The 15,301-nt window shown below is 36.5% G+C and overlaps 1 protein-coding gene across 1 annotated transcript; it reads right to left on the bottom strand.

Moving 5' to 3' along the window:
* Positions 1-698: 698 nt before the first annotated feature.
* LOC110992782 (putative inorganic phosphate cotransporter) lies at positions 699-13,807 on the bottom strand. The gene is made up of 8 exons (XM_022258741.2): positions 13,678-13,807; positions 12,723-12,943; positions 9,440-9,676; positions 8,858-9,064; positions 8,106-8,276; positions 7,527-7,743; positions 1,601-1,839; positions 699-1,504 (listed from the first exon to the last, which is right to left on the bottom strand). The coding sequence occupies exons 1-8, from the start codon at positions 13,709-13,711 to the stop codon at positions 1,286-1,288; spliced, it is 1,545 nt and encodes a 514-aa protein (XP_022114433.2). The 5' UTR covers positions 13,712-13,807; the 3' UTR covers positions 699-1,285.
* Between the last annotated feature and the right edge of the window lie 1,494 nt (positions 13,808-15,301).

Raw genomic sequence — 15,301 nt, 5'->3', positions numbered from 1 at the left:
GGTCTATATAGTAAGTTCAACGCCACGGATAGAGCGAACCAATTTTCATTTACTTTTATAGTTTTTTCATGCATCTTTATAATTTCTCACTTACTTAACTTTGTGGTTGACTGTGTAATTGTTAGTATATATAGATGATAAAAAAGAACTATGTTATATAAAACTTATTGTATCGCTGTTGCTTATGTTAAGAATATTTGCTATTATTTTGTACAATACCAATTCAGTGTAACAAAATAATTTCCGGAAAAACTTAATCGAAATCTATTTAATTTATTAAAGCTATATTTGACAGTCCAAAAAATTCAATTCAAACCCAAATAATCGAATTCGTTAATCAGTTAATGATCAAGAGTTTTTTTTTATGTTACAGGAGGCAGATGAGGCTCACCTGATGTTAAGTGACACCGCCGCCCATGGACACTAGCATTACCAGAAGGCTCGCAAGCGCGCTGCTGGCCTTTTAAGAATCGGTACGGTCTTTTCTTGAAAGACCCTAAGTTTGCCATCGATTGACAAATTCCAAAGATTATTATCTTTTATCAGCTGTTAGTTCATTACTTATATATGACTGTTTGTAGACTGTATAAACTTTTTTAACCCTGTTTTACTTTTTTATTGGTAGTTCATATAATAAAACAAGTTAAAAAATACAGTTTTCTAATATCATTGGAAAACTATATTAATATGCAATTATTAAAAAAATATTTTATTAAGACAAATTGAGTTAATTCAAAGTCAGGTACACATACATAAACACTTAAAAATACAATGATACAACGAAATAATAACACGTAAAAGGGAATTTTTGCGTATAGCACAGTGGCGAAGAGAAATGATATTATTGTTTGTTGTATGAAACATTAGACAAAGTAGTAGCGGCATTTTTTAATTCGTCAAAAAGGCGTTACAAAACGTCACAGAATAGCATTAACTCCAATTTTGATTCTACTTTAATGTTTCACTAAAACCTTTCCTACAGTATAGACATATACGTTGGTGAATTATTTAATATACTTAAAAATAACTTAAATTTTATTATTTGCATCAAGCCTATGTTAAATATTATTACAAAAATGGTGAGCTTATACCTAAATGTACGAAACATTATTTACGTCTTATAAAATAAAATAAATAATAAGATATTGCACAATCGCCACCTATTACTCCAAGAAAAATAATTATCTATCTAAATTTCATTCAGCTTAAGCTATTAACAGTTCACTTTTAAAGCCAAATGACGGAGTGGTGTTGGAGTACTTATGGGATATCACAAAGTCAGTTATCACAGTTCTGGCTTTTCTTTTCGTTTTTTCTGTGGTGTTTCTGAATCATTTTCTCTCGTTGGCAAAGGTCCGTGCTTCCATCCAGCCGGATATCCATTTAACTTGACGTCATCCCACCATTCTTGTTTTCCCTTACCGTAGATTACGAAAACGAAATTCGTTACGAATAGCACCACAAAGCACACCCAAAATGCGACTCGCCATTGTTTGAGGGTAGACTAAAAAAAAATATTTTTAGTTATTTTTATTTTAAGCAAAGTATATTTATAAATTACATATACGTGAAAATTATATTCAATTCGGTAGATACTAACATTTGGAGTTAGAAGTCCAATCAGATATGGCGAAACGATACCAGATATAGAGGATATTCCATTCACAATGGCTGTCGTAGTACCCGCATAGTTGGGCGTGATGTCTAGAACGTTGATTTTCATTCCACTGTAATATGCACTCATAAAGGCCATAGCAGCTACGAACCAGGTCACAGCCAGGGTAGTATTACAGCCAGAATATGAAGCTAAAATTATACATATACCGGGGCCGATGGCAGCTGAAAAATGAAAGAGTGTTTGTGAAAATGAGATATTTTAGAAGAATTGTAATGATAAATTTGGTTACAATAATCAACAGGTTTGACTGATTTGAAGAGGTTGTATTTCTTATGCTTTTTAGTTTCCATATTCAAAGCTAAAACCTCCGCTAAGTTATTAAAATAATTTTAATTAAACATTTAAATTAAAAATTTAAGTAACTGTTCCATCTAGCCGTGATTCAATTCTGTCACGTAATTATGATAAAAAACATAGATTAATCAGTGGCGCCAAAACCTTTTCAGGTCTGGACCTGCTCAAGAATGAACCAACTACCTTAGGGATGAAAGTCGCATGTTGAAACCACTAGGCCAACACTGCTCTTACCAACAACACTGTCTTGCATACTAACGATACGACGACTACATAAAACAAGTTCAAAAGTAAAGACGCACCGATCTAAGTTTAAAATTGGAACACCCACCAATTAGCGCAAGCAAAGTTATCTGAGGCACAGGTGGAGTTTGATTAATATCTCGGAAAAGTTACTATTGATTGGTTAGCCAATCACCACCGTCGACACTCGCAGATATACTCAGGCCCGCACGGTATGGTACGTTTAAATCGTGTTCGTTTGATAACACCCGTGCGGTAACCTAAGCAACCTCGGTGCGGCTTTGTATACCGGTGGGGTTTGACTGCGTACTCGTTTGTCAAGACGGCTCGACGTAACGCTGGTACCGCCTCGACCCACGCACCCCTGCTAGTGCGTAATTGTAGATGTTGTCTTGAAATGAAACTGCGGCTTGTTCTTGTTTCTTGCTTCGCCGATTATTCTTGGATCACAGCTCTTTGTCACGGGATAGAGGAAAGAACCCGAGTCTCTACGCGCGTCTGCACCGTGTCAAGTCTGAACCGAGACTGCCCGTGTGCACCGTGTCAAGTCTGAACCGCGACTGCGCGTGTGCACCGTGTCAAGTCTGAACCGCGACTGCGCGTGTGCACCGTGTCAAGTCTGAACCGCGACTACCCGCGCCGAGCTTAAGTACAACGCAAGTATACCGCGACGAGAGCTACGCTTACATACATTTGCGCCGGTATACCGCGTCGAGAGCTGTGACCCTTTTATTCGGCGAAGTATTCTATTTATTTATTTAATATATTTACATTCATAAATGAACCATATTTCTCACTTAAATCTGTATACATATTTTGTCTAACTTATAACTCTTAACACTCGCACATAATTTCTATCTATAGAGTTACAATTTTCAAACCTAACTTATAATATATTTATATTTCTATTTATGAGTCGCCAACATTCTCCCCCTCGTGCGTAGCACCGTCGTTTCTGCACGGCGACTCCGCAGGCACCAAGATCAGGATCCTCGACGATGGTCTTCGTAACACTCCCCCTTTGGTTGTGACGTCCACGATTCTGGTTATTCCGTCGGGCCCGGGGTATGTAGTTTCGATGATTCCCCTCGGCCAAGTGCATCGTGGTAACGTGCGTTTTACGATAAAAACCACGTCGCCTGGTTGCAGCTGCTCGCCTTTCTGTAGTTTATTCGTTTTCCTGGGCAGTAGTTTGGGCAAGTACTCCCGTAGCAATCTCTTCCGAAAGTGATCAGAGAGCCGTTGAACGGACTTCAAATCTTTTCTGACCACCAGCTTTGCATCAGGAAAATGTAGTATGCGCGCAGCTCCACTGGATCGTCCAATGAGAATGTAGTTTGGTTTTAGCGTCTCCTTTTTCGAATTGTCAGCTAGGTTCGTGATTGGTCTAGAATTGTCTATGTGTTCTGTCCCCAACAAGGTTGCTTGCATTTCAAGTCTCGGCGTAGATATTGATTTCTTTACTCTCGACTTGGCATCAACGAGGTTTACTAAGTATTTTCCATTTCCTCCAGTTGCGGCTGCATACGCTGTCTCACTCGCGTCTGCGACAGTATGCAGCTCCCCCTCAGTGCAGAATAGTGACACACATCGCGGCAGCCGATTGTCTTTTATTCTACCGATTTGCTCTATGTAGCTTTTCCGAGCTTCGGTATTGTCGGGATTGTCTTCAACGATCACTCTTTTGTTCGACGCCCAACCTCGTAACTCAAAGTGCGTCTTCACGGCGATCAAGTTAACTTGCTGCATTACTCGTTGGTAATCGTCGACACAGTGAAGACTTTGCAAATAGTCATCCATACAGCGATATTGCTCTATTGCTTGCGCTGCTTCTGGATATTTATGTACGAAGGCCTTTGCATTTTTGTTTTTTATATAAATCGTGGCACAAGGTGACGCAGCTCCTAAAATCACTGATAACATTCTGTTATCCTTCACTAGCGCTTTCTTGTCTTTTCGCCAAAGGAACCTGAGACTATTTCTGTCTTCTTCACATATATTCACTCGCAGTAACATTTCTTTTTTATCGGCCGCTATCGATACGATTCCTTGACGTACTCGCAGTGACACTCGTAATATTGACTGTAGACCAGTCCTGAAGTCCGGTCCGCACAACAGCATGTCGTTAAGGCTGACTCTGTTGTGATTGGCTGCACCGTCAAAGACAATTCTTAGCTTTTTCTTCACTGGGAAGTGAGGCAGGTACCACCTTTTGTTCGATGTGCAGTCGGCTGTTACTTCTTCAGCGTATTTGCTTTTCAACATTTCTAGTGCGTGCTGTTTTATAGCCGTTGAAGGCTTGTTCGGCTGAACCCCCAAAAACTCAATATTAACATGTTCTCTCACTGGCTGATTTATTTCGTCTTCGACGACGCTTGCGTGTGCACATGTGTTCACATAATTTATAGCCGTTGAAGGCTTGTTCGGCTGAACCCACAAAGACTCAATATTAAGATGTTCCCTCACCGGCTGATTTATTTTGTCTTCGATAACGCTTGCGTGTGCACATGTGTTCACATAATTCATCGGAGACACTCCGTTGCTATCGTAGCCATGGATAACCCATCCTAACTTTGTTCTTGATGCCACCGGCTGCCCTGGCTTTCCACGTCGTATTTGTAATGAGACAATATGTTCCCAATTGTCTTGGCCAATGAGCAGCTTCGGCGCCTCAGCTTCGTAGCACACGTCTTGCAGTAAACCCCGCAAGTGATGACACTTCTTAAGTCGGGTTTTATCGATAAATTGTGGGGTTAATTTCAGCTCTTTGATAGTCCTTGCCCGCTTCAGTGTGCTCTTCTCGCATTGTCTTATCCCTTTCACTTTGATATCTACAATCATTGATTCGTGATTTTTCATTTGTCCTCCACCGATAGTTTCTATATTTAAGGTTTCGCGAGGACCTTTAATGCCGATGCTTGCAGCCACATTTTCATCGAGCAGTGTCACCGTAGAGCCTTCATCTAGCAGCGCCAGTACTTGTCTGCTCCCAGTCGGTCCGTAGATCTCCACCTTAAGCATCTTTAAAATAGCTTTTGGAGTACTAATTGTATGGACCGTCGCTGTCTCGGTCGCTGCCTCTTCATGACATTGTTCGCTCTCCGATGTCACATGTAATAAGCTGTGGTGCCATCTTCGGCACAACTTGCACGGTGGTCTTCGGCATGTTTCTTTCCGATGCTTTCCAACGAGGCACTTGAAGCAGACCTTAAGCCTCTTAACGGTTTCCCATCTATCGTTGACTGCCGCATTCAGAAATCTTTGGCAGTCTTTGAGCTTATGGTTGCTTTCACAAACTGGGCACTTGATTTCTTCTGGTCTACTCTTTTCAGCAATATTAAAAGTAGCCTGTTTCATCGGTCTTCTTATCGTTGTGCTCGGTCGTACACTTTTGCTGTCTTCAAGTACCGCGAATGCGCCGCATTTATCCGCTTCTATATTGAGGAAGTTGCTTATTGTCTGAATATCTGAAAACGATTCCTCTCCCCTCGCAGCCGTGTAGTCGTACCATCTGAACCTCAGAATCGCAGGCATCTTCTCTATGATAATTTTCATGATTTCCGGTGAGTACAGGTATTGCGGTTTCTTCAATCCTTTTATGGCGGCCACACTGTTGTTTATTTGGCTTGCGAAAACGCATATGTCGCTGGGATTTTCCGTTGTTCCAGGAAGTGCCTTTAATTTCTCTAGTTCGGCTAGCACCAGTGCGTCGGGTCTTCCAAATCTTCGGCGTAAAGCGTTAATAACTTCATCCGGCTTCGCTTCTGAGTACAAGAGGCTCTTAATACTCTCTCTCGCCGTGCCTTTTATCGCTTTACGTAGCCGCGCCATGTTATGAATGTCCGAGAACATGGGGGATGTATCTTCGTATACGACCCGGAAAGCCGTCCATTCGGAGCTGTCACCTTCAAATATTGGCAGCTCTTGAATGTATTTCGGTTGCGGCATTACATGGTTCGTCATGACTTCCTTCATTGCGTCGGCTATTGCTCGAATGTCGCTCTTTGTTTCTATTTCTTCTGGCTTTTGTTCAGATGAGCGCATCCAGTTTGCTACCTTTTCTTCATAGTCATCGTTGACGTTTTCTATAACGGAGTCTTCCTCTTCCGTTTCTGCTTCTAATCGTAATCTGGCCAGGCGTGCTGCTGCCTGCGCTTCCCACAGTTCGCAGCGAGCCAACTCTTCTCTGGCCTCGGCTAGTTTTCTTGAGCTGGCTTTTGATACGGTTCTCGATGCGGCCCGCCGGGTATAACCCGCTGGTATCAGAGTCAATGCTTGCTCTGATTGGCTGGCTGCGCTCGTCGACGTAGACTGCTCGATCGTTTTCTCTTCGCCTGTGGTCTGAACTTCGGACCTAGTGGCGGAGGTAACAGTCAACGTCGATTCTGCTCGCTGCATCCCGTTCTGTGATCTTGTGATTGGCATTTTCTTCTCGCAATATTCACTTCTTGATGACAACCGTTGCAGGATCCGGTTCGAAGGACCACTGTTGATTGGTTAGCCAATCACCACCGTCGACACTCGCAGATATACTCAGGCCCGCACGGTATGGTACGTTTAAATCGTGTTCGTTTGATAACACCCGTGCGGTAACCTAAGCAACCTCGGTGCGGCTTTGTATACCGGTGGGGTTTGACTGCGTACTCGTTTGTCAAGACGGCTCGACGTAACGCTGGTACCGCCTCGACCCACGCACCCCTGCTAGTGCGTAATTGTAGATGTTGTCTTGAAATGAAACTGCGGCTTGTTCTTGTTTCTTGCTTCGCCGATTATTCTTGGATCACAGCTCTTTGTCACGGGATAGAGGAAAGAACCCGAGTCTCTACGCGCGTCTGCACCGTGTCAAGTCTGAACCGAGACTGCCCGTGTGCACCGTGTCAAGTCTGAACCGCGACTGCGCGTGTGCACCGTGTCAAGTCTGAACCGCGACTGCGCGTGTGCACCGTGTCAAGTCTGAACCGCGACTACCCGCGCCGAGCTTAAGTACAACGCAAGTATACCGCGACGAGAGCTACGCTTACATACATTTGCGCCGGTATACCGCGTCGAGAGCTGTGACCCTTTTATTCGGCGAAGTATTCTATTTATTTATTTAATATATTTACATTCATAAATGAACCATATTTCTCACTTAAATCTGTATACATATTTTGTCTAACTTATAACTCTTAACACTCGCACATAATTTCTATCTATAGAGTTACAATTTTCAAACCTAACTTATAATATATTTATATTTCTATTTATGAGTCGCCAACAGTTACATTGTAGTTGGAAAATTGAAAATAGTTTTAATTAAAGTGAAACATACCAATCGTTGTAAATAATTTTCTTGCATTCTGTAAACTGTAGAAGCCTCTTTTTATACCAAAATCACTGAGGAATCCGAAAAATACTGATGTAAACCACATCGCGATATATGGCATTGAGGAAAGTATTCCAGTTGATTTTATATCGAATTTTAATACATCTGTCATGTATTTAGGAAGATCAGTGACCATTGTGTAGTAACCCCAATCATGACCAATCTGCAAGAAATGTTTATATTCTTTATGAATTCTTTACTGGCTTCTTAAAAAGATACCAATGTTTGCATAAATATAAGTGCAGATCAGAAATGTTTTTATTACTGTGATTACATCTTTATCGTTAAGATTTTAAATGCTTCATCAAAGCATATATAATGTTTAAACTCCCTTTAAACAATTATATAACAACTGAATTATTATATTTTTAAAATACGTTAACCGATATTTAATTCATAATAAATGATTATTTGTTTTAAATTATATAAAATTTATACAATTTAAAAGGCTATAAAATTCAGTACATAACTGTTCACTAATGTTTTGTGAAATCTGCAGCATAAATGTATAAAGTCAATACTTACACCGGCTATAATCAGGGCCCAAAGAGGGACAGATCTGACCAGCGCTCTCCATGGAACTGGGTTTAACCTGACTTCATTATTAGAAAGAGATTCGACATTTTCATTTAAGTACTTCTTTTCACAATCAGATATGTAGGGGTGTGTATTCGGAGAACTATAGCAGAGTATAATCTGAAAAGAAATAATATTTAGCAAAATATCTTACAAACTCTGGATACCAATAATGTAGGTTGTATTAATGTAATCTACGTGCCACGCTCCATCCTCTTTATGAGTTTCAATCCTAGTGACTAGTGGCGAGTGACTTTAGGCATTTTTTACAATTGATATCGCACACCTATCGTCGGCATCGCTAGACCAAGAATAAAGCTTTCGCTTCCTACCATTTCGAAAAAATACAATTTAAAAAAAATACAGAAAATCTACATCGTTTTGATGTATTATTTGAAATTTAAGCTGTAAATATTTTGTTGAATAACCATTCAACAAGGATAGATTACAAATGATGGATCAGACAGATACTGCCATTGATAGTGCTTGACAATAAATTGATATATGAGCTGGTTTGATTTTAGCAAATTAAATTATGAATTTTATCTTATGCACCTAAAAACTGGCAAAATTTCGTAAAACCAATCATAGACAAATAATGATCATCTAATTGCCTATAAATTAAATATTATCATATATATATATAATATTATAAAATCGGCTAATTCTTATTACGTAAATGAAAGCGATTTCATACATACCCATGCAGCAAACCAGGCTAACCCAACACCTCCGAATAGGTAGAAGACGTTCTCCCAACTGCTCTGGTGCATAATAAGACCAGAGAAATAAGATCCAGCGACGTTACCGATTTGTGATCCCCCAAACACAATAGCTCCTATCACTGATCTCTCTGTCTTTGGAGCCCATTTGGATATCATCAACATCAAACCAGGCATTGTAGGTCCCTAAATATGTTACAGCTTTTAATGTTTTAATTACAATTATTATTTGTAAACTCTCTTTTAAAAAAATATTTGGATTACGGTATGTTGTAGATAGGGTACTGTAGTCCAAAATATGGTTTGGATATTGATGAGTAGGCCTTTTAGGTCTAGGTCTCAAATTTATATTTGTTAATATGTAAGCAGATAATCAACCTTCTGTGCCTGACAAATTCCGTCTACTTTTTTGGGTGCCGGTTTCCTCGCGATGTTTTCTATGATCGCAAGAGTGAGTATTTTTAAATTATTTAACCAATGTATATGCCTTCATACCTTCTATATACTCTACAGCGTTCAAGTAATTCCTAATTTATTTATTTTAATATAAAAAAAACTTACTTCACCAATACCTTCGAGTACTCTCAAAATTATAAGAGCAACTGCACCTCCTGTTTTCACGGCATAAGGGGTTATAAATGTACAGATAGCAGTTGAGAGAAGACCGAGAGCAACTACCCATTTTCCACCGAACTTCTCTGCTAGCATTCCCCCTGGTATGTGAGTAGCTATGTAACCAATGTAGAACGCACCAAGAATTAGTCCTTGGGTAGCTTCACTCCATTCGAATTTCACTGACTGCAAAGTTTATAACCTTATGAACATGAATAAACAACACTGTGCTTGCTGGATCTTAACTATAAAAATACAGAAAAAATGTTAACCGTAATAAAATATATAAAGTAGACGCTAAATTTTATGGTAAATGTTATTATATATTTATTTAGATGTTTATTAGATACATACACAGACGCACACACACAAGTTTCCTTAAATATATATATTTTTTTATTAATGTTACAACATATTATAATACATAATTATTGTTTATTCATCATATATTGTCAATTCTTGTAAGACCTTCTGACCTTCGGTGGAGGCTTGATGACCTGTAACGCAGGTATTCTTACCTTTAACAGGCATCAGTCTCACACAAACGTCGTCACAAAAACAAGATTTTTCCTCAATAGAAGAAAAAATATTACTTTATTTTGTGCTCTATGTACGAAGGTTTTGTGAGAAAATAAATAAAGATTCTTATTATTATTAATGATAATGGCGTGGGTCACGTCTCTGGTCAAGCCTTTGAACTTTGGCTATTACCATTTATATATTTGCGCAGTTATACCTGCTATAAACCAGTATTCATTGGAGATAAAGGAAAATATTCTGTGGAATTCAGCACGTCTTAGACGCAAAATCGACGAGGTGCATCGTGAATTAATGATGATTGTCTACTTGCCGGAAACAGGAAGGAAACCGATTCAAAAATTTGAGGTCAAGGGACTATTAAAAGTTTGAGTCAACCTTTCTGATACGTTGAAGGAGGAAGATAAGGTAGATCACATTAATAACCATATGTAAGTAATAATAATAATAAAACATTTATTAATCGACTGATAAAGCAAATTTAAAAAGTTTGTTAAGAGGAAAGACACTTATATGTGAGGGGGCGGAAGACGAAGGATATTTATTATTTATCGAGGGAAAGTGATACCGCCCCATTGGACACTCGCACTACCAGAAGGCTTAAAGAATAAGTACGCTCTTTAGAGATTATGTATTAGACTTATCGCAATTAATAATATAACGTAAAATACTACGATTTCCAAAGTTTCCAAATCAATCACACTATGTGCCAGGTTAAAATGCTTCTGAAAGGCAATGTTAACTGTTAACAATTTTCATTGGTTAACTGTATGAGGAAAAAACTTTTCGTAGTTAACCTAAATAATTAGCGTGAATAGTCTGCATTAATATGTATGTATTATAGCCGTGGCACAGATGTTTATATATTCTATATAGGTAAAAGTATTTTTATTTGACCTTGTAAGGAGAATCTTATTGTTATATTAATATGTAAGTAAGTTTTCTAAAAACATATTATATATTGTATTTGTTATTATTAATTGGATGGGTCTTTCTTTTAAAGAGCTCTTTTATTAAATTTAAGAAATGTATTAAAGAAAAGCTTTGTAAAAAGGCTTACTATAAAGTTAGTGATTATCTAGTTGATAAAAGGGCCTGAGACTAGTGCTGGGCAGGCTACTTCTAATTAATTTGCTATATTTGTTTTAAATATTGTCGAATTGTTTGATGATTTGCTTTTTTTTCAAAAAGAGTACCGAGAGTTTTTTACGCCGGATTTTTCTCTCGGCCAACACCCTCTGTCTTCTTTGCCATATGATACCATGATGATCTTATGTTTCAAAATAAACGTATTTTCTTTTCTTTTCTTTTTCTAATATCTTAATATATATAAATCACGTGGCACGTTGTTTTTCCGCGATAGACTCCTAAACTACCGAACCGATATCAATCAAGTTTGCACACCATATTGTGCAGTTTGATCTAACTTAAAAGATAGATTGCATCTCAATTTATTCCCGAAATATTATTTTATTGCAAATATTTGTTTAGTATTTGATACTATTCTAACAGATAGCGCTGTGTTAAAAGTACCAACATTTCACATAAGTTCTCCTACCGTTTCCCTTGAATAGTTTACTACTATGTTACAAAAACCTTAGCCACAGCAACGCTTGGGCAAGCCTGCTAATACTAGAATTTATATAAGTTTTTTAAATGATGTGACGGACTATATGACTGGACTAAAGGTTCATAGTTTGTCAATTTCAATTTCATATCAACGGTGTAATAACAAAAGGAGGGCGCAATTATGGAAATAATAATTTAGCACAATCTGTGTTAAATTATTATGTATTTCCAAAATTATTTATTTATTTCTTTATTTAGTAACAGTAGTAGTATTAACAAAAACTTATAGAAACGTGGATCGCAGGCCCATAAATCAGTCATGAAATCAGTCATGAAATCAGTCAGTAAATTAGGAAATAGCCACCTTCATGCTTTAATTGTTATTTGGGTTATCTAATAGTTAGTAGTAGAATAGTTCCCATTTACAATCCTTATCCGCGCATATTAATTCTGAATGTGAGTAATTCTGAGCCCAAATAAAGAAACTGTGATTTGTAAAAACCCAATATGAATTAATAAGTGATGCGATGTTAGTGGTAGACTAATAAACTGTAGGTACAATTTGAATTAATATGTGTTAAGAACAAATTTTTCTTAAACATAACTAATAATAAACTGGTATCGTAAAGTGCCGCAAACATTAAACCTTATCGTATACAGTAGTATTAAAACTTTAATATTTTATACTCTCGAAAGTTACATTTAATCTAATGATGAGTTATTTTCATACGTAAAATATTAGTCGTACATACAACACAAACTAGATCGACTCATTTGTAATGATTAGGATTTATTAGCAACTCTTCGTGCTTTGTCATCTAGCAAAACTATCTTTTGTGTGAAGATTACAAAATCTTCTGTATGTGGTTCTTACAACGCGTAGGTATTATTTTAAATTTACCAAAAGACATTTTATAAAAAAAAAATTGTATAGAGTTATTTGTTGCAATCTCTTATACTATTACGAAATATGCATATTAAATATTATACCCTTTCATTATACAAATGCTATAACTTATTTTCTACTATTAATAACAGAAATAAAGGTTTATACGCATTAGGTTAAAGGGAAAGAAATATCGATAGCCCTTAGTATATATTATAGTCATAGTAACTTAATACTTACACCGTCATCTATTAAATAATCTCCTATCCCATTGGTAGAGTTTACGACATTAAAATCAGGACACGCATCAGGATCATAGTTAACACTTCCCACTTCCGGTGTAGCTTTCTTCTTCACCATTTGTGTGATCGCCAGATTCAAACATTGACGCAATGTGAAGGCATTTGCCATGGTTAGCAATCCCATTATTGCTAACACATATCGTTGAGGTATTATGAATACTGTAAATAATAATTAAATGTTTACAAATGTATGATAAAGGAAAATCGTGAGGCATTTCGAAGACGCTATATGAGCGACAGCTGTATCATAGGTACGTGTTGGTTTTTGGTTTTAATGACCATTTTATTTGATCGTTTTTGTATTACAAAAGAACGTAGTATGGCAAGCTTCTAGCGAAACTCTCAGGACTATTGAGTTGACCCCCATTAAATCAGTTAACCTCGGCTGCAAACTGTTTTTTTTCTATACGTAATTGTTACTAAGAAAACATCGTAAAAGACGATGAAAGAGAAAAATAACCAAAGAAACTCTTATTACACTCTTGTCTCAGAATGCAATTAAAATCAGTTATATAGAAAATATACAAAACAAAACTTCTAAGCGGCAAAATATATATAGTATAATAATGTGAGTTCTATAGAAGATGGTCATATAATTTCAATGGACCGTCGTGTTTACTATAATTAGAACAATCTCGCTTTTATACGTAACATTATTACATAGTTTTTATGCATATTTATTATTATCTAAAGAGTGAACCGGAAATAATTATATACTAAATTATTAATTTCTTTTCGTATATTAACAATATATAGCAGCTAAGATAAATAGTTTGTCGTTGAATTTGCATTATCAATAAATATAAAAATACTTATTTTACGTATACAAATATATTATTATTATTTAAATAATTAAAAATAAATTTAATTAATAAAACTTAAAATTAACTCACATTTTGACACGACGAGCCTCCATCCCGTCAACATTTTTAACACGTTGTCTCGTTATGGTAAAGAAATAACGAATAAAGACCACAGCCTTCACTAGTACCTGACTGACAAACTAATCATGCATTAAAATGTCTTCGATAGAGAAAAGTTATGTGATGCGGAAATAGCTCTTATCCCATTGATAAAGCTAACAATTTGGTGTACGGGTTTTTTTACTATCATATTTTATGATCTTTATGAAGTGTTTGAAGAAAGGTCAATAGGATATACTTTCAATATGCCACTATGGTATTGCAAAATAACGAATGGTGCAGAGTGCAAATTACATAAACCAATTACAAACAATATTGTGTCAATAAATTTTTAATATTTTCAATAAATTATAATTTATTCTTAAAAATGACTTAAGTAATTTGTTTGTTCATAATATTATATCACTACAATATTATTTTACTAAACGAATTTTCCCTTGTATAACTAAACATTAAAGTAATTAAAGTACCGGAAGTTCTTAAAATAATGTAATAATGTGTCGAATAACAGTCTCGCTCTACATTCACCAGAGATATAATCTTTTGGTTCTAATATTTTTTTTCTTTTTTCTTTATAGAACAGAAATCAAACATTTATCAAGAGTAAAGTTATACAGCTCATGCATACTCACTGATTCATGTGTTGCGTTGCCGACCTATCTTCGTAGTCATTTAGTAAAGAGTGCGTTTGCGTGTTATTTAAAGGATATTAAAACTTAAAAGGAGGTTTACATTTATTTGTGGTTTCAATTGCAAGTTAGCTAGTAACTTATAAATATTCCACACTCATTATTTAAAAAAATAAAAGTTTGTCCTAAATTATTTTTGACACTTTTTGACTCACTTTAAATTTATTAATAGCGAAATAAATATAACCAAAATTGTTTTCCACCTACATTTAAGATCAGTTAACTGTCGCACTACACGTTTATAACTAAGTAGAATACTGAAGCTACATTAAAGTAATTGACACAGCAATTATTTCTCCTTGATAAAGAGAACGTGGTCATTATTTGTTGTTTTTATCTTTACATGGAAAAATGTCCTTTTCACTATATGCTAGCTATTTCACTTGCAGACTACAAAAATCATTGTAGGTTAAATAAAAAACCTGAACATAGACTACAAAAAAACAATGGCGCTACAACCTCTTTTTAGGTCTTGGCCTCAGATTTTTGAAACTGTTTCATGATCATTTTTAAATCTAATAGGCAAGTAGGTGATCAGCCTCCAGTGCCTGACACACGTCGTCGACTTTTTGAGTCTAAGACTTGTCCGTTTCCTCACGATGTTTTCCTTCACCGTTTGAGCAAATGCTAAATGCGCACATAGAAAGAAAGTCCATTGGTGCACAGCCGGGGATCGAACCTACGACCTCAAGTATGAGAGTCGCACGCTGAAGCCACTAGGCCAACACTGCTAATAAAAACATAGACTACAACTGTTAGTTATAACTAGATATTCACTTGTTTTCAAAATTCTTTTAGCGTGCCATTTTGTCTTACAAATAGTAAGTTTTAATCATAACTATTTTTATAAAACCAAATTGTTTTGTACTTGACAGATCTGAATAAATTTTGCATAGATATATTAT

Source organism: Pieris rapae, chromosome 15, assembly GCF_905147795.1.
Source record: "Pieris rapae chromosome 15, ilPieRapa1.1, whole genome shotgun sequence".
In the NCBI taxonomy this organism is placed as follows: Eukaryota; Metazoa; Arthropoda; class Insecta; order Lepidoptera; family Pieridae; genus Pieris; species Pieris rapae.
The sequence above is the reverse complement of the archived record's forward strand: the minus strand, read 5'-3'. Positions and strand labels throughout refer to the sequence as shown.